At 39.7% G+C, this 20,203-nt stretch overlaps 1 protein-coding gene across 3 annotated transcripts in view; it reads right to left on the reverse strand.

The window, feature by feature from the left end:
• Positions 1–20,203, reverse strand: part of FNDC3B (fibronectin type III domain containing 3B) — a 339,261-nt gene that overhangs the window by 128,617 nt on the left and 190,441 nt on the right. For all 3 annotated transcript variants that reach the window (XM_064585312.1, XM_045869995.3, XM_045870000.3), the window contains exons 5-6: positions 9,002–9,245; positions 7,925–8,215 (exon numbers count right to left, since the gene is read on the reverse strand). In XM_064585312.1, coding sequence (XP_064441382.1) covers positions 7,925–8,215; positions 9,002–9,245 — 535 coding nt within the window. The remainder of the gene's footprint in view (positions 1–7,924; positions 8,216–9,001; positions 9,246–20,203) is intronic.

The raw sequence follows: 20,203 nt of genomic DNA on the forward strand, positions 1-20,203 counted from the left end.
ATGTTTATAGCAGCAATGTCCACAATAGCCAAACTATGGAAAGTGCCAAGATGTCCATCGACAGATGAATGGATAAAGAAGATGTGATATATATATACAATGGAGTATTATGCAGCCATCAAAAGGAATGAAATCTTGCCATTTGCAATGAGGTGGATGGAACTAGAGGGTATTATGCTAAGTGAAATAAGTCATTCAGAGAAGGACAAGTATCGTATGATCTCACTGATATGAGGAATTTGAGAAACAAGACAGAGGATCATAGGGGAAGGGAGGGGAAAAATGAAACAAGATGAAACCAGAGAGGGAGACGAACCATAAGACGACTCTCAATCTCAAGAAACAAACAGGGTTGCTGGAGAGGAGGGTGGTGGGAGGGATGGGGTGGCTGGGTGATGGACATTGGGGAGGGTATGTTGTATGGTAAGCACTGTGAATTGTGTAAGACTGATGAATCACAGACCTGTACCCCTGAAACAAATAATAATTATATGTTAATTAAAAAAATTTAAAAAAAATCGCTTGGCACTCAAAGGGCCAGAGGCTCTCAAGCATTACTTGCCTACTCCCCACTGGGAGAGCCTGGGAAAACACACATTGCTGGGCCCCACCCTCCACAGGCTGTTCTTTAGGGCTGGGGCAGATCATGAGCATACATGAATCTCACAAGCCCCTACAGAGTGGTGAAGCTGCGGGTCTCAGACCAAGGAGCCGGGGTCTAGATGAGGGCCTCACCTCTGGGAAAGTCTTGTGGATGCTATCAAGTACTTAGGTTCCCCGCTCCAACCATAGCAGCACCAACTCTATCTGATTTCAGAGTCCAGAGTGCTAACCATTACACCATGGAACCCACTCAACTCTATCTGATTTCAGAGAGAGAGAGAGAGAGAGAGAGAGAGAGAGAGAGTGTGTGTGTGTGTGTGTGTGTAGGGAATAAGGATCTGTATTTAATTGGGATCTATACAAGAGTGTTTGAAAAAGGAGGACCTACTCATGGATAAGATTTTGAAAATCATTGACCCTAATTCACCTGTTCATCTTACTAAAGGAAAACTGAGGCCTAGTGAAATGACTTGTGTCTCACGCAATCCAAAACATATACTACTGTACCTTACAATTCCACTAAAGTTTTAAAATGTACAAGTAATGAGTGAGAAAAACATCCTCACCGTTGGGATAAACCTGCGGATGAGGGAAAGGTCAGCTGTACCAACTGCACACACAACACACCTCTACACACAAAGTGGAGACTGTGAGTTAGCATGTTTGATGTACTCTCTCTCTCTCTCTCTCTCTCTCTCTCTACCTGTCCCATCCCAGACACAGACACACACACCCATAATTAAAGGGATTGCTTAGGTCTTTTTCCTATTATCAGACTGGATCCTCATCAAAGTTGTTATTTTTCACTCTGGATTCACATAATCCTTTCCAAAACAGCACTAGTAGGTAATCGTTTTCTCCTTTCTGAGGATATATGATAATGGGACTACAACTCAGATTGAAAATTGCGGGATTTCAGTTTCAAACCTGTAACCGCTGGGTAACTTCCTTAATGTCATATGCTTTGGTTCTTATTGAGGATAAAAGGGAAGGAATGAAACTTCCCTCTCAACTCAGTGACACACACAAGTTCTTTAGTCTCCATGATGAAAGACAATGGGACACTTTTAACTGGGTCTTGGCCACAGAACAGTCTCGAGACCCATGCATTGGGCAATATTCTGCAGATGAGAACAAATTCTTCCATTCCATATGATTCAGCAATTCCACTATGGAGTATTCATCCAAAGAAAACAAAAACACTAATTTGAAAAGATACATGCAGCCCTGTGTTCAATGCACCATTATTTATAGTAGCCATGATATGGAAGCAACCCAAGTGTTCATTGACAGATGCACTGAAAATATATGATGTGCGCGTGTGCACACACACACACACACACAGGAATATTACTCAGCCATAAAAAGGAAGGAAATCTTGCCATTTGCAACAACATGGATGTCCCTAGAGGGTACTATGCTAACTGAAATAAGTCAGAGAAAAATAAATACTGTATGATTTTACTTACATGTGGAATCTAAAAAAAACACAAACAAATGAACAAATAAAACCAAACAGATACAGAGAAAAGACTGGTGGTTGCCAGACAGGAAGGGGGATTAGCTGATGGGGGAAATAGATGAAGGGGATCAAGAAGTACAGACCTCCAGTTATAAAACAAGTCACAGGGAGGTAGTGTGCAGCATGGTGACTATAGTCAAGAACACTGTATTGCAAATCTGGAAGTTGCTAAGAAAGTGAATCTCAAAAGTTCTCATCAAAAGAAAAACTTTTTGGTCACTTTGTGTAGTGACAGACAGCAATTAGACTGAGTGTCGTGATCATTTAGCAAAGTACACACGTGTCCGGGAATGCGAGGTGTAGCTGTCAAGGTGTTAAGGTGGTCTGAGCAGAAGGAAGACACTTCTGGCTTACAAGGGAAGGAGCTGCAGGAGGAGGGCTGGAAGGAAGAAGGAGGGTCACTGCAGAGATGGGTAGAGAGATACAGGTTTAGAGAAGGGGACGTCCTGGATGAAAGGTGATCCTAAGACGACAGGAGGGAGAGAGCAAAAATATTCAAGTTAACAGTGACCATTATCCTGAGGTGTTAAGAAATGAACTAGGCTACTTTTAATATTTAATAAAGAGAATTAAAATACTATTTTACAAACGATACAGAGATTCAGGGAATACTAAAAGCAAACAGTCAGCAAGTGACAAAGCCAGATCAATTCTAAGCCAAATATGCCTTCTAACAAAGTCCCAACCACTCTATGCCTACAACACGCCATTAACTCCAGGTAGTACAAAGAAACATGAAGCCGACATTCCTCTGAGGCTACTGTGGGACTCTGTCCTGCCTAAGCTGTTTTCCTGAAGGTAACAGTAAATGAAAGGAGGGGCTGGCTGCAGAGCAGTATCCTTAGGGGTACAGAATTATTCCTAGGAAGAGGAAGCAGTACAACAGCTACATAAGTTCAAATGGAAGACCTGTTCTAGAAAACAAATTAAGAATACAGAATTCATTCCACAAATATTTGCTGTGTACCTACTATATGCCAGAAATAGTTCTAAGAGGTAAAAATGGTGAATTAAAAGTTCCTGTCTCCTACTGTGCACAACTTAGTGAACCACACCTATTGCAACCATCCTTAATTTTAGGATAGTAGTTCTTTATCTTGGCTGACATCATTCCCAGTGGAGGACTGATAAAACAAACATCCATCCATCCATGAAGCCAAATAAGGTGAAGAGAGTCTCATTTAGTAGATCTGAAAATGAGGTTTAGGGGGAATTTATTTTGGGTTTTTTGTTTCTGAATCCAGAATGTTAGTTTATTTCATTTGATCTACTGCATTTTATTCAATTCTATTCCTGTTTGTACACTGATTCATCTGCTTATTCTTTCATATTTTATTTTTAAACAGTATCTGATTAATTTGGGGTTTTTTTCTTTTAAAATATTTACAACTGGAAGCTTGCACCTCCTAATCCTCTTCACCTATTTTGCCCATCCCCCTACTCACCTCCCCTCTGGCAACCACCAGTTTGTTCTCTGTATCTATTTTTTGTTTTTTAGATTCCACATACAAGTGAAATCATATGGTGTTTGTCTTTCTCGGTCTTATTTCACTCAGCGTAATACCCTCGCTAGGTCCATCCATGTTGTTGCAAGTGGCAAGATCTCATTCTTTTTTATGGCTGAATAATATTCCATTTTATGTACATATATCACTCTTCTCTATCCACACGTCAATCAATAGATATGTGGGTTGCTTCCATATCTTGGCTAATGTAAATAATACTGCAATAAGTATAGGGGTACATATCTTTTTGAATTAGTGTTTTTCTTTGGGTAAATAACCCATAGTGAAATCACCAGACCATATGGTCTATTTTTAATTTTTTGAGGAACCTCCATACTGTTTTCCACAGTGGCTGCACCAATTTACAGTCCCACCCACAGTGCATGAGGGCTCCCTTTTCTCTACATCCTCACCTAAACTTGTTATTTCTTGTCCTTTGATACTAGTCATTCTGACTGGTATGAGGTGACATCTCATGGTTTTGATTTGTATTTCCCTGATGATTAGTAATGATGAGCATCTTTTCATGTGCCTGTTGGCCATCTGTATGTCTTCTTTGGAAAAATGTCCACTCAGGTCCTCTGCCCATTTTTTCATTGGATTGTTTTTTTTGGTGTTGAGTTGTAGAAGTTCTTTATATATTTTGGATATTAACCTTTATTAAATGTATCATTTACAAATGTCTTCTCCTATTAAGTAAACTGCCTTTTCATTTTGTTTTGTTTGCAAAAGCTTTTTATTTTTGTGTGGTCCCAATCGTTCATTTTTGTTTTTGTTTCTCTTGCCTGAGGAGACATATCCATAAATATGCTACTAAGGTCCATGTCCAACAGATGATTGCCTAGGTCTGCTTTTAAGAGTGTTATGATTTCGGGTCACACATTTAGGTATTTAATCCATTTTGAGTTTATTTTTGTATAGGGTGTAAGAAAGTGGCCCAGCTTCATTCTTTTTTTTTTTTTTTTTTTTTTTTTTTTTTTTTTTTTTTAAAGATTTTATTTATTTGAGAGAGAGAATGAGAGAGAGAGAGCACATGAGAGGGGGGAGGGTCAGAGGGAGAAGCAGACTCCCTGCTGAGCAGGGAGCCCGATGCGGGACTCGATCCTGGGACTCCAGGATCATGACCTGAGCCGAAGGCAGTCGCTTAATCAACTGAGCCACCCAGGCGCCCCAGCTTCATTCTTTTGCATGTAGCTATCCAGTCTGCCCAGCGCCATTTATAAAAAAGACTGTCTTTTCCTCATTGTATATTCTCGCCTTCTTTGTCATAGATTAATTGACCATATAACCATGGGTTTATTTCTGCACTATTCTGTTTTACTGATCTATGTATCTATTTTCCTGCCAGTACCAGACTGTTTTGACTGCTATAGCATTGTAGTATATCTTGAAATCTGGGATGGTGATACATTCAGCTTTGTTGTTCTTTCTCAAGACTGCTCTGGCTATTTGAGGTCTTTCGTGGTTCCACACAAATGTTAGGATCATCTGTTCTAGTTTCTGTGAAAAATGTTATTGGTACTTTGATAGGGACTGCACTGAATCTGTAGATTGCTTTGGATAGTATGGACATTTTTACAATATTAATTCTTCCAATCTATGAGCATGGAGTATCTTTCCATTTGTTTGTGTCCTCTTCAAATCCTTTCATCAATTTCTTAGTTTTCAGAATACAGGTCTTTTATCTCCTTGGAATGTGGTCATTTCAGATTGGCATGTTTCATTCAGTAATATGCACTTAAGGTGGTTTTATCTCTTTTTATACTTTAACAGAATTTGGGTAATATTCCATTGTCTGCATAAAGCACAGTTTGTTTACTTACTAGAGAACATCTAGGCTGCTTCCGAGTTTTGGCAACTATGAATACTGCTGCTATAAACACTTGGGTGTAGGTTTTTGTCAGGACCTAAGTTTTTAATTCCTTTGGGAAAATGAATACTTAGTTTTAAAATCCAACATGTAAACCCCTCAGGATCCTTATTGAAATGAGGCAGAAAACATAATACTCTAATTCTTTATTTCGTGGCTAAACCATGTGGAGAGTTGCACTCTGAGTGGTTTTGAGGAGGTAAATAATGCAATGAGAAAAGGAGCAACAGAGCAAGTTCAGACTAAAGCTGAGATGATAATAAATTTTTTTCTAATTTTTCACTGCAAAACACACCCTCCTGTAAGAGCATAATGAAAGAGATCTCACTGTTACTATCATCATCATCATCATCGTTTTATACACAATAGCAAAGAGCTTAAGGTGCTCAAAATAATCATACTCTCATTCATTACATAAGAGGCCAAAATGTTTGTAAATATATAGATGTTAGCAAACATTTCAGTATAGATTTCAGTGCAAATCCATATCCTCTCTTACAGCTGTGAGTATATTAAAAATAGAGCAGCTTACGCATTTAGACATGTAATATAAAATAACTGCACAGATAAGGAAGATACTTATTTTTGCCATACTTAATCCATAATTACATTAGTTTTATTTAACTTTAACTCCGATTCATCTTATTTTCCTTCATCTCTTTGCCCCTTAGATCTTAATTCAAATTTATTCTGACTCTATTATATATATCTATGTCATCTGTCTGAAATCTTTGTTGGTGCAAGACAGGGCAAAAATTATTAGAGAATGAATCAAATAATCAAGGTAGTTCAAACCTCATTAAGCTCTCTGAAGACTGCTACATTCCTCTTCTCTTTTTTTATAAACTAAAATTCTCCTTAGAAAAACTTATTTCTAATTTTTTTGTGTGAATTCCCTTTTATGTCCATGGTTAAAAAGTCTAACATTGCTAGTAATCTAATTTTAAACTTGAGTTTGTATTATCAGTTGACTAAAAATTACTTCATATGGCAAAAATAGCAGTATACCTAAAAAACTACTTAGGGGCGCCTGGGTGGCTCAGTCAGTTAAGCAGTTAGGCGGCTGGGCTCCCTGCTCAGTGGGGAGTCTGCTTCTCCCTCTGCCCCTCCCCCTGCTCTTGTTCTCTCTCTCTCAAATAAATAAAATCTTTTAAAAACTACTTAAAGTCCTCTTAAACTTTGGGTCTCTTCTATATACTTGTTTATGCTTTGTTTAATAAGATAATAATGCATGATAACTGCATAAAACTTGGAAAAATATAGAAAAGAATAAAGAACAAAATTAAAAGAATCTGTAATACATTTTACTCAGAGAAATTACTGGTCACTTTTTACTGCATCTTACTATTCCTCTTTTTAATGCTACAATTCACTCGTAAATAAAATGGGGGGAAATGTTGATGCCAATGGCTGGTTCTACCTCGGTTTCCTCAACCCCAAAGAGAGTCCAGTCTTCCCGACACAATCAAACATAAACAACTTCCGTCCCTGTCATTCACAAACACATTCTCACACACGCACACACAGTCCCAGTTCCTATCTGGATGAGGTCTGATAAAACAGAGTATATTTAATGAGTGCTATAATCACTTCTTATCCTGTCTTTTCTAGTCGCTCATGTCTTTATAATATATTTATATTTGTAATCTCACCTAGCCTTTCAAAATGTTACCTTATTCTGCTTCAATTAAGTCAGCCTTCTCTACACGTCTGTATCAAAAGCCCGTTTTTAACTCCCGTGGCATCAAAATAGGTGGTTTCTAAATCTTGGCTAAAAGCTTGATTTAAAGCACATATAACATTCTTCCCCCAAATTAACCAATCTATAGCCACAAGACTCATCTACAAAAAACACATGCCCTTTGGAGCTGATGTCTCATGTGCGGTGACCTTATTTCTTCCGTCTCGTTCTTGGGCAATGAATACTTTATTCAGAATGCAAAGGTGGCATTAAGCAAAAACTGATGCCTAAAACTAAGCAAAAATATATTCCTATTCCACAATGATAAATTTCACTACAGAACCAAGTAATTACATCTGGTTTCATGAGGTATAAGTATTTTCAGAGTTAAACAAGCCCTATACCTCTTAGAAAGACTGTTTTACTTCGGATCTCCTCCCTGTCTATTTGGAGTGAAACAACAGGAAGTGGGCTAATGTGAAAACCCGCTGGGATACTTGTTACCGAGCTTACGTAAAGCGTCACATGGCACTTGTGACCCAAAGATATTTCTGCCATAAACTATTAATCAAAAAGAGGATATGATATTCTGCTCTTACTCAGAAAATGATCAGAGGGTCTAACCAGTCATTCCTAGTAGAAAGACCAATTGCCATGAAATAACACTGTTATGTACAAGACGTTCCCTTTAGGATGTCTGGCTCCATGGTTCACTCGTTATAGCAACCACCTCTGCACGTTACCTTGCAAATCTGAATCATTCGACTTCGGACTGCTCCTTGCTCGCCGCTCTGTTTTCTTACTCCCTGGCCCGCCCCCGCCGCCTCCTCCACTGCCTCCGCCTCCTCCAGCACTGTGGCCCTTCCCGTAGCCGTTGTACACGGGTGTGCAGTTGCTTTTGTAGATAGAAGATGGGGGACTGTTGAGGCGGTTCTGGCGGTCAATCTGGCGGTCTTTCAGTTTTTTGTGTGGAGGCTTGCTGTACTGGTCTTCCCGGGTAATGTAGCTTGACATTCCATAGAGTGGTATAATTTCTGAAATGGAGGATTATGACAAATGCAAGATCAGTCTACATTTTTTTTTTTAGACTTTATTTTCTTGTCAAAGACAGAGGGAGTGTGAGCACAAGCAGGGGAGAGCGGCAGAGGGAGAAGCAGGCTTCCTGCCGAGCAGGGAGCCCGATGCAGGACTCGATTCCAGGACCCTGAGATCGTGACCTGAGCCAAAGGCAGACGCTTAACCGACTGAGCCACCCAGGCGCCCCCTACTATGTAGATTTTTAAGTGGATCAAAAAAAAAGAATGGGAGCCTACAAAACAATTTCAGATCTTAGGGGAAAACATTTATTTTAAATTAAAAATTTTAACTCAATTAAAAATTCTATTTAGGCATTAATAAAAATGACAATATATAACACAGAGATTGGGTCCTTAAATGTTTATTAAGAAAAAAGGGCCCCAAGTGCATAGAATGACCAACTAAATTAGCATTCCAAACTGAATACTTCTGAGAGTGAAAAGGTAGCATTCCTAATCATGTCTCTGGACAAGAGACCTAAACCAGGACTGTTTTAAGCATACCAGCAACGTACAGTCACCCTATATAACATAACTGACGTTTCAACTGATCAACAGTAAAGCTCCACTTTTCTTTTCTTTCTGTTCACATAGCTTAGGGAAGATCTTTAAAAAGCAAATCTTCACAAGGTAACCCAATTGCACTGAAGAATGTGAAAACACAAATGCAATCAGATTCAAAGACCCTATGCTACTTCCGAGTTGTAACCAGTTTCCACAGCTCCCAATACCAGCAATACTCACCTTGCTCGCCGTATATTGTAGGGGGAATATGGTGCTGAGGAAAAAACTGCGGCGGCATATCTCCAGGTCCAGTAACAGGTGGGTAGTAAGCCGTGTGTGAGTTATGAATAAAATGGGGGTGGTGAGTCAGGTAGGGGGGTAGGTGGTGGGTTGGAGACATGGCTGAGGGGTAGCTTGGGGGGTAACACTCAGGAGACTGGGGTGTGACCACCACCCGGCGGACTCCAGTATTGTCTTCAATCACCTAAAGGAAACAGCAGAAAGAAAGAGTGTCGTATGTATTATCAAGAAACATCCTGTGAACATATATAGTATTTAATTATTCCCTTAATTTAATTTTCTCTCGTCCTGGAAAAAAAAAAAATTAGTGCATGTTGAATTCTGGTTCTCTAATTCTACCAGTTTTTAAATGAGTTTTAGAAATAATAACGTTTAACAATTAAAATTTATGAAAATAAACTTATCATCAACCATTTGATTCTGATTACACAAAACTTTTTGGAGAGATCAACAGCTTGATAATAAATCTCGTTTGTCTCATAAAATTTTCCAAGAAGACTTGGAAGAAGACTTCTGAAGACTTCATCCAAGACAAGAGGATTTAATGTATGATTTAGTTGATTTGAGGAATGACTCTGAATATAACTAATGGTTCAGTGGTTTTCCATAAAGAAGAGATTTCTGAGTAACATAAATGTGCTTCACAGGGCAGAGCTTTCCAGATCGGCCTGATGGCTTTCGACCCATTCTTTCTTTAGCATGACTGTTGCGTTAATACAAGGACTTTAGGAAACAAAAGCACATTAATTTCAGAGGCCAGAGGCGTACCAAAGGTTCATTTAGTCTGGGACCAAGGATGCAAATGAAATGAGGGGATTCCAACCAATAAAAAACTCGAACAATACCCAATCAAGATGGACCCCTTTGCTCCCAAGACGTTCTGACGATGTAATGGGTGCTATGAAGGGAGACACTAGGACAGGGGACCTGCTATGGGCAGAGGGAGCCCATCAACACTCCATCCACATGTTCTTCAAATGCTTTCTAATTCCCCCAAGGAAGGTAGCTAAGGAAGTACAGCAACAAGTTTACTGCCTCTCTGGCCAATTCCATGGGACCTGCTCTCAAAACAAAGGCTTTTGTTGAGATGCAAGATAAGAAATAATACAACAGATACCATAATCAAGAGGGAAAGCTGAGGCGTGCAGAGAACAAGAGCAGGGCAAGGCAGAAGAGGCCCATGGGTCAGGGCCTAAAAGTAAACCCAGACGCCAAAGAGACCAGCTGGCCTAATGAAGTATTTAAGACAATCAGGCACACACTGGTAGGAAGCTTGCTTAAAAAAAAAATTTTAAAGCACCACCACCACCAAAAAACACTGAAAATTAAACTTGTATATTGAAATGGGATTTCTCATTACACCTCAGGAGGCTGATTATGGGCCAAAATAAAATGACTTAATCCTATCTAAAACATTCTAATAAAAAAATTATAATAAGCTTTGTTTTTTAAAATACCGTTTGATACAAAATGTCAAGTTTATCAATGTTAGTCTGCACGTGAGTGTACAAGATAAGATAGGTCTCATTTGAATTAACAGCCATTCATCTTTATGTTAAGAAAACAAAAATTGTTATGTTTATTAATGAACCAATTAACATAATAGTTTCAGAATTAACCACTATGTTAACAGTTCATTAAGAAAACAATACTAACTCCTTAAAATGAAGATTCTGAGTCATACTCCCTACGAAAGCTCAAGATGTGGCTTTTTATGCATTCTTTAATAAATGTAATCTCTTCTGGGTTTTGGCAAGCTAATCACATTAACGTCATTTATGAAGGCACAGCTGTCAATTGAAGGCAGATGTGAAATGATGCTTAAACTATGACGTCAGAAATTCTAATGCACGTGCTAGCATCTTCTGTATCATCTAAAATGCAGAGCAAGAAAAGGACATTTGGTAGTGCACTTCGTACAATTTTTGTATCATACAGATTTTTCTTACTATCTGATGTAAACATGCATTATCTATGGTGTCTTCTCTCTCCCCCACTCTGCCATTGGCTAGTTAGAAAAAAGTAAGGTATGTTCCAGATGTTCCTCTTTAACGGAACCTTCGATTCAATCCTGTGCTAGACACTGGAAGGTCCACAGAAGCAAAGGATTTGTTTTCTTGAAACTTGCAATCTTCATTATTATAAAACTTCCAATGGTCAACCAGCCACACAGACCCAGCCAATGCAGTAAAACAAGAACAGGACCCTCACTAAATATGAAGACTCTGGGCTTATAAACAGAAGCAGTTATAGCGAGAAGAAATTATTTTCATTTCATCATAATTTCTGACTTGTAACAACAAAGCACTTAAAAAACAAGGTGAACAAAAAACACTAACAAAGGTAAGAATTCTACTAGGGGAAAAAAAACACAAAAATATAGGAGATACACAACTAATATATTAGCTTTTTACCACTATATTTGTAAGCGTATTGCCACTAATTCGAAAAATTAATAAATCTGATGTATAAATTACCCTTTACAAAAAAACAGGTTTCCAGTCAGAAAACCAAGTAGCTCTTTGACACCACAAATTACCTACAAATATGAAAATTGTTTGACAGCCCCATTTTTAATTATCTTAAATTATTCTGTGGTATTTCTGTAAGACATCTATTTACATGTACATGAGTAATGGGACTCTTTCAGAAAACTACTGCCTTACCAGTCAAGGCCTACCTCATCATTAAAAATATTTTAAGAAATGAAATATTGGGTGCCTGGGTGGCTCAGTTGGTTAAGCGACTGCCTTCGGCTCAGGTCATGATCCTGGAGTCCCAGGATCGAGTGAGTCCCGCATCGGGCTCCCTGCTCAGCAGGGAGTCTGCTTCTCCCTCTGACCCTCCCCCCTCTCATGCTCTATCTCATTCTCTCTCTCAAGTAAATAAATAAAATCTTAAAAAAAAAAAAAGATTAAAAAAAAAAAGAAATATTAATTCTGAAATAACCAGAAACAAAAATAAAAAAATATGCTGAATATTTTGTTCATTGTTCTTCCATAACACAAACTGCAATATAGTTATCAAATGCAGTTTTGATCTATGTCTAAGGAAATTATGCCTATGTTCCCCCAAAGAATAAGAAGTCCAAGGAGCAATAAAAATGCACAAACTAATAAGTAAGTAACTCAGGAAATCATGGTAATAGGACTCTTTGTTTTAAAAATTTGGTTCACAGGGGTGCCTGGGTGGGTAAGTCAGTTAAGCATCTGCCTTCGGCTCAGGTCATGATCTCAGGGTCCTGGGATGGAGCCCCGTGTCGGGCTCTCTACTCGTCAGGGAGTCTGCTTCTCCCTCTCCCTCCACCCTCCCTGCCCCCTTGCTCATGTGCTCTCTCTCTCGCTCGCTCTCTCTCAAATAAATAAATAAAATCTTAAAATAAAAAAGGTTCATAAAGAATTATTACTAGAGAAGAATTCAGACATTTGAAAGAGTTCAGGTCCAAAAATCCTGAGGCAATAAAATGTGCCTTCACAAGTGACCACTGAGATTCATCTGCTTTTGGGATGAATGAAATTGTGACAACGTCCAGAGGCAGACAAATCACCTGCATTCAATTCAACATTTCCTAACACATAGTATGAACTAAGCACTGGATATTCAAAAGTGAGAAAAAAAATAGGTAGGATTCATCTAATCATCTTACTCATCTAAGAATAATATAATGAGAAACATCAAACTAACTTCTGGTAAGTGCTCTTAAAAAATCAGAACATAGTATTGTTTTTTCAAAAATCACAACTATTCTTCATCTAGATTTTTTTTCTAGCTCTGTGACTCAACAGTCACTCACATATCTTTTCCAGAGAAGCACAGACCCTTGGAAAAGATCACTGTACTAGTTTCTCAGACATTCACCCATTATGGGCTGCATTGTGCGCACCACCCACCCCCCTCTCTTCACCAATTCATATATTGAAGTTCTAACTCCCCAGTAGCTCAGCATGTGACTCTTTAGAGACAGGGACTTTAAAGAGGTAGTTAAGGTAAAATGAGGTTCTGTGGCTGGGCCCTAATCCAATATGACTGACTGCTGTAAGAAGAGCAAATTAGGACAGACACGCAGAGGGAAGACCATGTGAGAACACCAAGGGAAGAGGGAAGATGGCCACCTACCAGCCAAGGAGGGAAGCCTTAGAAGAAATCAAATTTGTAGCCTCCAGAATGGTGAGGAAATAATTTCTGTTGTTTAAGCCGTCCAGTCTCAGGTACTCTGTTACAGTAGCCCTAGCAAATTAACACCCCACCTATCAGAGCCTGATGGCAAACATGAGCTGGCTTAGTTCTTGACCACGTCATCTATTCTGCTTAATAAACATTCACTGAGAAACTTCTACGTGCCTAGTATTCTTGCTAATCGGTGGTCTAGACACAAGGATGAGAAGCTAGAGAACAAGGTGTTCACAACAGGGAGAATCTCTGTCCTACTTGCACCAGTGTTTTTATAAGTAGGACCAAAAGAACCATAAAAAACAAAATCACATCACCGCCCGGGGGCAAGAGCAAGAGGGCGTGGTCAGGGACACAGTGCCGGGAGGGAGAAGAGAAATGCACAGCCAGCGCCCATGTCTGTCAGCTGCTGGACCTGGGTTATCTCCCCTACCTTCCCTGACACCTACGCAGTTGGATGGTAGCATCCCTGTTGCACATGAAGAAACCGAGGCACAGCATGATTAAAATGTACAACTAGTTCAGCTGCAGAACCCAATTTGCATTCTGGTCTGTACTCCAAAGTGTTCATTATGCAGGGAATTATACAGAAGTTAGGAATGCTGAGAAATAAATACGTAAATAATGAACCACAGGAAACAGAATAGGTGGGTTATCAAGAGATGTGAAAGGATTCACGACAAACCAGTATGTACTGACTATTTGCTGCTCTGCTTTAATACCCTCTATCTGAAATAAAGCAACACCCGTTAAGGTCCTGGAACAGTAATGGATACGTAAAAGAAAAATCTTACCTAGCCATTACTACTATTTAGATTAACACCTCATTAAATCCTCCCAACAATCCTGTGAGGCATATCCAGTTATGCCCATTTTAGAGATTAAGAGGAAGGAAGCTCAGGAAAGTTCCGTGAACTTGCCCAAGGTCAGAGAGCAATGAGAGGGAACCATTTTGAGTCCCAAGAACTAAAACAGACCTCTTAATAACACTTAAATTTTGAGTGTTCTTTCTCGTAGCTAACAGAGAAGGAAGGTAGCTCCCCTTACTGAAATAAAATGCTCCACAGGAAATTTGAGAGTGAGAGAGAGAAGACTGAGAATCTCCAGCAGACTCCCTGCTGAGCTCGGAGTCTGACAAGAGGCTCGATCTCACCACCCTGAGATCATGACCGGAGCCGAGATCAAGAGTCAGATGCTTAACTGACGGAGCCATCGGGGGCACCCCTCCATCGGAAATTTTAATTAACTCCTCAGTTCCTACAACTCTCTCCCTTCTACTACTGGGTTGCAAGCGACAACAATCAAAAGAGGAGCTTAAATGGTAGGTAACAAAAGAGAAATTTTTAAAAGGCTGTTCCAGATGGCCAAGGATGATCCAGGAAGCGGGCAGAGCAGAATGCGCATGGACACACATGAACCCACACGCATTCAGGCAGCGTGTGAGGCTGGGCGGCCAGCTTGCTGCAGTGGCAGGAACACTGGGCTGCCTGCACACGGGAAACGGGGACCAAATAAGTCTGTGAAGATCAGGCTCCAGCTCAATTCCTAACTGCTGCCAACATACCTGAAATGGGCTCCCAGGCCATTCCAGGAAGGGAAGAAGTCTCCACTAAAACTAAGCACGCAAGCAGTGAACAAGGCCAGGCAATACAAAACACTTGCGTGGACAGAGGAATGAGCAGGCCAACAGTCCAGGCTTTTCCCAGCCAGACTGGTGCCCCCTGCCCCCCCACCCCCAGCACCTCAGTGCTGTAGCAGAGGTTACAGATCTGTCTCTTGCACCCACTCCAAGTCCCCCAAGGGAACCTGGACACACAGAAGGATTTTGATAAATGCTGGCCAAGTGAACAAATAAATGGGAGAGCAAGAAGGGAGGGAGGGAAAGAGGGAGGGAAGAAGGGAGGAGGGAAGGAAGGAAGGATTTCTCTGCTTAGATCTGATGTCCACCAAGACTTATTTACAAATTCATTATCAAATATTCTCCCTTAATTCAGGTAAGTACATCCTATTCTAAAATTTCACTTAACCGAAACCCAGACTTGTCATTCCTGACCCTCTTATTTTACATTAAATGTGATTTTACCAAAAGAAAGACAAGGAAAAATATACATTTCCAATGCAAGTTCTACTTCAATCCCAAATGCAGCTGAGGAATTTTATTCCTTACCACCCAGGAGTACAAAAGTGTTAGCTCCCACATTTCCTTCTTGCACTAACTCTTCACTCTGCATTTTCTAAGAGAGTGAACAGCATAAAAGAGTAAAAGCAGGTCTGTTCTTCACGGAAGGCAGAGATTTGAAACCTAAAGACCATCCTTCCCCCAGCCTGTCCCCTTCTTGCTATCCTGGAGGAAACTCCCACAACCATCCCCCAAGTCCCATTAGAAGAAAGTGAAAAGTGGCAGAAAGGAATATTCAAAGAGCAACCCAAGAGTTATAGGAGCAAGCAGTCATTCTATTTTATAGATGAAGTTAAGTTACTGGACTTAGAAATGGTGGCAGAATTCAATGTATTTCCCAAACCTCTTGACTTACTTCTTCCTGTCTTTACAAATGTAATGATTACAGCTGTGGTTGGAAACATCAAACACTACTTCTCATTTTCACTACTCTTCCTATCCGTAATGCCTAACACTGATGAAATATTAATTGCTCTTTCCAACGTTCCATCATCATTAATGTTTTAGACAGTAAAACTTCCAGGTTGAGGACCAGCTCCTTTTGCCACACAGCATGGCTAGTTTTGTAGACAAAAGGAAAAATAAATCATTGGTGATGTTTCTGGGTTGCTTCTAAAAACCCTTTCAATGATAGTGTAAGATTATTCTGCAGAGTAGCTACAGATTGATAATAAATATCCTCCCCGGAATCAAGAAACAAAAGTTCCAATCACTTTTCTCAAACAGTTTTTGGCAACGGTTAAATAAACAACCCATTTCATTTGCTTTACCAATAACTTGTATCAGTAACTAAACCTACGGTTTTAAGTGATAAGGTGATACATGAACAAACAAAAATTCCCCAAACATTCGTACCTACACATTCCTTACATCTGGAAACCTTAAATTTTCCACTTAATTCTTAACACACACGCCAGCTCCAGGCAATGGCTACGTATAGACTAAACAGAAAATGGCTGGATCCAGATACAAAATCTGAGGTTGCTCGGGGGGGGGGGGGGGGCGGGGGGGGGGTCACAATTATTTTTTATGTTTATTTTTTTAATTTTTAAAGGATCTTTAAATTTTAATTCAATTAATTAACATATAATGTATTATTAGTTTCAGAGGTAGTGTTCAGTGATTAAATCAGTCTTACATAATATCCAGCGCTCCTGACATAATGTGCCCTCCTTAATGCCCCTCCCCCAGTTACCCCATTCCCCCACCTCCCTCCCCGCTCCAGCAACCCTCAGTTTGTTTCCTATGATAAGGGTCTCTTATGGTTTGTCTCCCTCTCTGATTTCGTCTCATTTTATTTTTCCCTCTCTGGGGATCACAGTTATGTGGCATTTGTCTTCAGTGCTTCTGGGCATGACTCTCACACACAGGCTTGCTCCAGAGGGACGACCAGTATGAGGAGATAACCTCATAAACAGTAATTGCTCCTCTGCCGGCTTCATATATGCCAACGTTTTTATACACACAGAAATAAGCCAAGCTACTCACACTTACGTAACTCTTGAATCTGGAAAAAACACAACGAAGACACATATAAATAAAATCAATATTTAGTGCTTTACTAAACACACCTAGCTCTTTCTGGGTAACTACGCAGTGATTTCTAACTAAAATCGCTGAGAACCAGAGAGGAGGATGGAAACAGGTACATCGTCTGCAGTATCTCTTCAACCCATCAACTTTGGTAAAGCATGTACGTGCTATAGTTGAGGGGACACTGGCAGTTATCTAAGACCTTCCACATTAAACAGGATGCCCAGCAAGGTTTGAGAAACAGGAGCTGAAGAACCAAGGCTGGGTCCTCAGCTGGCTCCAGCCCTATCTTACCAGGCTCAGCTGCCACAACCTGAGGATCCCACAGGGAGACAGAGGTCCCTGCTTGGAAAGAGCTAAGCATCTCAAGACACTGCTGACAGCCAAGAGGCCTCCTCCAAGCAGAAATACAGCACTGGGCACTGATGCGGAAGGCAAAATGGCAAATGGATTAATTTGGTGTAACAATGAAGGTGACAGTAACAAGTCCTGTGATTTGCGTATCATTTTAATAGCTTATAAAGTGTTTGGCACAGAACTTGCGTAATATTCAGCAAAACCTCTAACATCTAACAAAGGCAATGTCATAGTCCTCGATTCAAGGTGAAATACTTTTAGGAGCAATTAAGTAATCCAACCTAAGGCCAGCGAAGTGCTTGTCAAGATTCATACCCAAGTACTCTGGAAATGCTGTGCCATTTCTATCATATTTTATTGTACATCACCAGCCTAAATACTAAAAAGGACCACATTTGAAGATCAAAAACCAAATCTAATCCTCCCCAATGTGCACGTCAGCACACTGGACAAGTGAGAATAGTTATATCCACAGAGTTTCAATCAGTAACATGGACCAAATGAGTATTTCAGACTAAATGGAAACGCTATCTTATGGAACAGATATTTGTCAGAAGACAAATAGTTAAGTAGAGGTCTGAGGGTGTAATCTGTGCCAAACTGAGCTGCCTTTAATATATTAATAAAGATATCACTGCAGGAGTCTACAGGTGGGTAATGTTTGTTAGCTCAGACAGTCTCCATGGATCTATGCACAACAGAGAGCCAACCACATCTCTTCACTCTAGCGTCTCAGACACACTCATGCCCATGGAAACATAGACAGATTATTCTAGATTGTATCTACGAATTTTACGTATTACATTTACAAATGCCTCACCAATCTGCCAATGGGCTCCATGGCACAAGGATTAAGAATTCGTGCTGACGATACTCAGATCCTATTTATCACAGAGCAAAATAACCATATTATCATGTAAGCCCAAGTTCATAAACCAGATGGATTTCAAAGAGTGTGCAGGAATGTAAAATCCACCAACCTTGGTAAAGTTTTGTACCCAACAAGTTGAGCAAAGGTATTTTTCCAAGAAAAGCTGTTATATATGACACATGTGGGTTACTAATTTAGAAAAACAAATTGTGCAATAAAGTTAAATATAGTATTATGTGTATAATTTAATACTTACTGATCCAGAAGTCATTTCCACATGTGACACTGTCTCAATATTATTTTTTTAAAGATTTATTTATTTATTTGAGAGAGAGAAGTGGGGAAGGGGCAGGGGGACAGGGGAGAGAAAATCTTAAGCAGACTCCGCGCTGAGTGCAGAGTCTGACACAGGGCTTGATCCCACAACCCTGAGATCATGAACTGAGCTGAAATCAAGAGTCAGGCACTTAACCGACTGAGCCACCCAGGCACCCCTGTCGCAGTATTATTTTTGTGAAAATCAACTATCGTTTTCCTATTGAAGTAAAAGACAGCATTCTAGTCAAAAGAATGCTAAACACTAAGTACCACACTGTTTTGGTATTGCTTATGGAAACTTACTTATATTCTCACTTGGTCTCCTTTTTAAGGAACAATATGAACAGTAGAGGTGAATCACCTAATTGAGATCAGAAAAGAACTTCAGAGATCCTCAAACATGTTCCTTTTCCCTCCTTCCCCTACAAGATGAAAATGACATAGCCAGCCAGCCAAATTTCAATAAATGCCTGGTATGTGTTGGGCACCTTTCAAGGAACTGGAGATCCAGTGATGCACAGGACACAGAGGATCCCTGGACTTGTGAAACTTACATGCTTAAGGGAAGGAAGACCCACAATTATCAAGTAAACAAACAAGTGGGACGCCCAAATAAATAATTTAAAAATATTCCTAATATGTAAGTGATGAATCACTGAATTCTACTCCTGAAACCAATATTACACTACATGTTAACTAACTAGAATTTATATAAACATTTGAAAAAACAATTCCTAAAATCACACAAGGAGTTGGACACAATGTTTCCTCCTGTTAATCCTGTATTCTATTATGCCACAATGTCAGGATCTGAGAAACGAAAGAAATCCAAGAGAAAAGGCAGAATAGGGAGATGAAGAAAAAGCTCAGAAAGAAGAAATTCACACAATGCTTTGAGGGAAGGAACGTCCCTGGTACATTTCTTTAATTCAGAATTGGCAACCCTTCTGTAACTCATTCCTCAGGCAAAATAAGCCATAAAATGAAAAAGAAAGTTGCTGTGAATCTGTTGATACGGAATTAAAACAGAATGGACATATAAGTCCTCCACTCTTTTCCACAGAAGCCCCCAACCGCCATGCATATACTCTGTCCATTGTGGAAATTTTCCCAACTTCCTATAGAAAAATCTATTCTTCCAAAGGACTTAAAGTCTTGAAAGAGATTCCAATTCTCTTATTAGTGGCTACCAAATGGGTCTGATTCTCAGACTGTCAGGGCTCAGGGCAATCCCCTATGCTCCTTTCTGCTCATCATTTTCACAGTATTGAAGGTGGAACCCTGGTTTAATCCCAGGTTATAATTATTGAAGGGAAGTGGTTGGGGCTAATATTTATAGCTCTCAGCTGGCCTGGCTGAGCAAAATGGGGAAAAGCATTCCATGGTTTCCACCTAACAGACCCCATTATTTCTTCACAGGGGCTCTGATTTCTGGCCAACTCTTGAAACAATCCCCACCAGAGAATGACCAACCAAAATTTAAATGCATTTTTCAACACATTTCTTGCCTCTCCCTGGTCAAGGGAAATGAAATATATACAATTTCAACAGGTACCAACCCACTAACGAATCCCCAAAACAATGAAATGAGGTAAAGTGTGTACTTGTGCTATAACAACAAAAACACTTAGACTATTTGAAGTGTTTAAGTTACATCAGTTAACTTGAAAAAAGAGTGTTTTCCCAAATGATAGAACATTAACTTGGATGTTTC

This window comes from Mirounga angustirostris, unplaced genomic scaffold (genome assembly GCF_029215605.1).
Source record: "Mirounga angustirostris isolate CCGP_5_RB_7025 unplaced genomic scaffold, mMirAng1.0.hap1 SCAF_1, whole genome shotgun sequence".
In the NCBI taxonomy this organism is placed as follows: Eukaryota; Metazoa; Chordata; class Mammalia; order Carnivora; family Phocidae; genus Mirounga; species Mirounga angustirostris.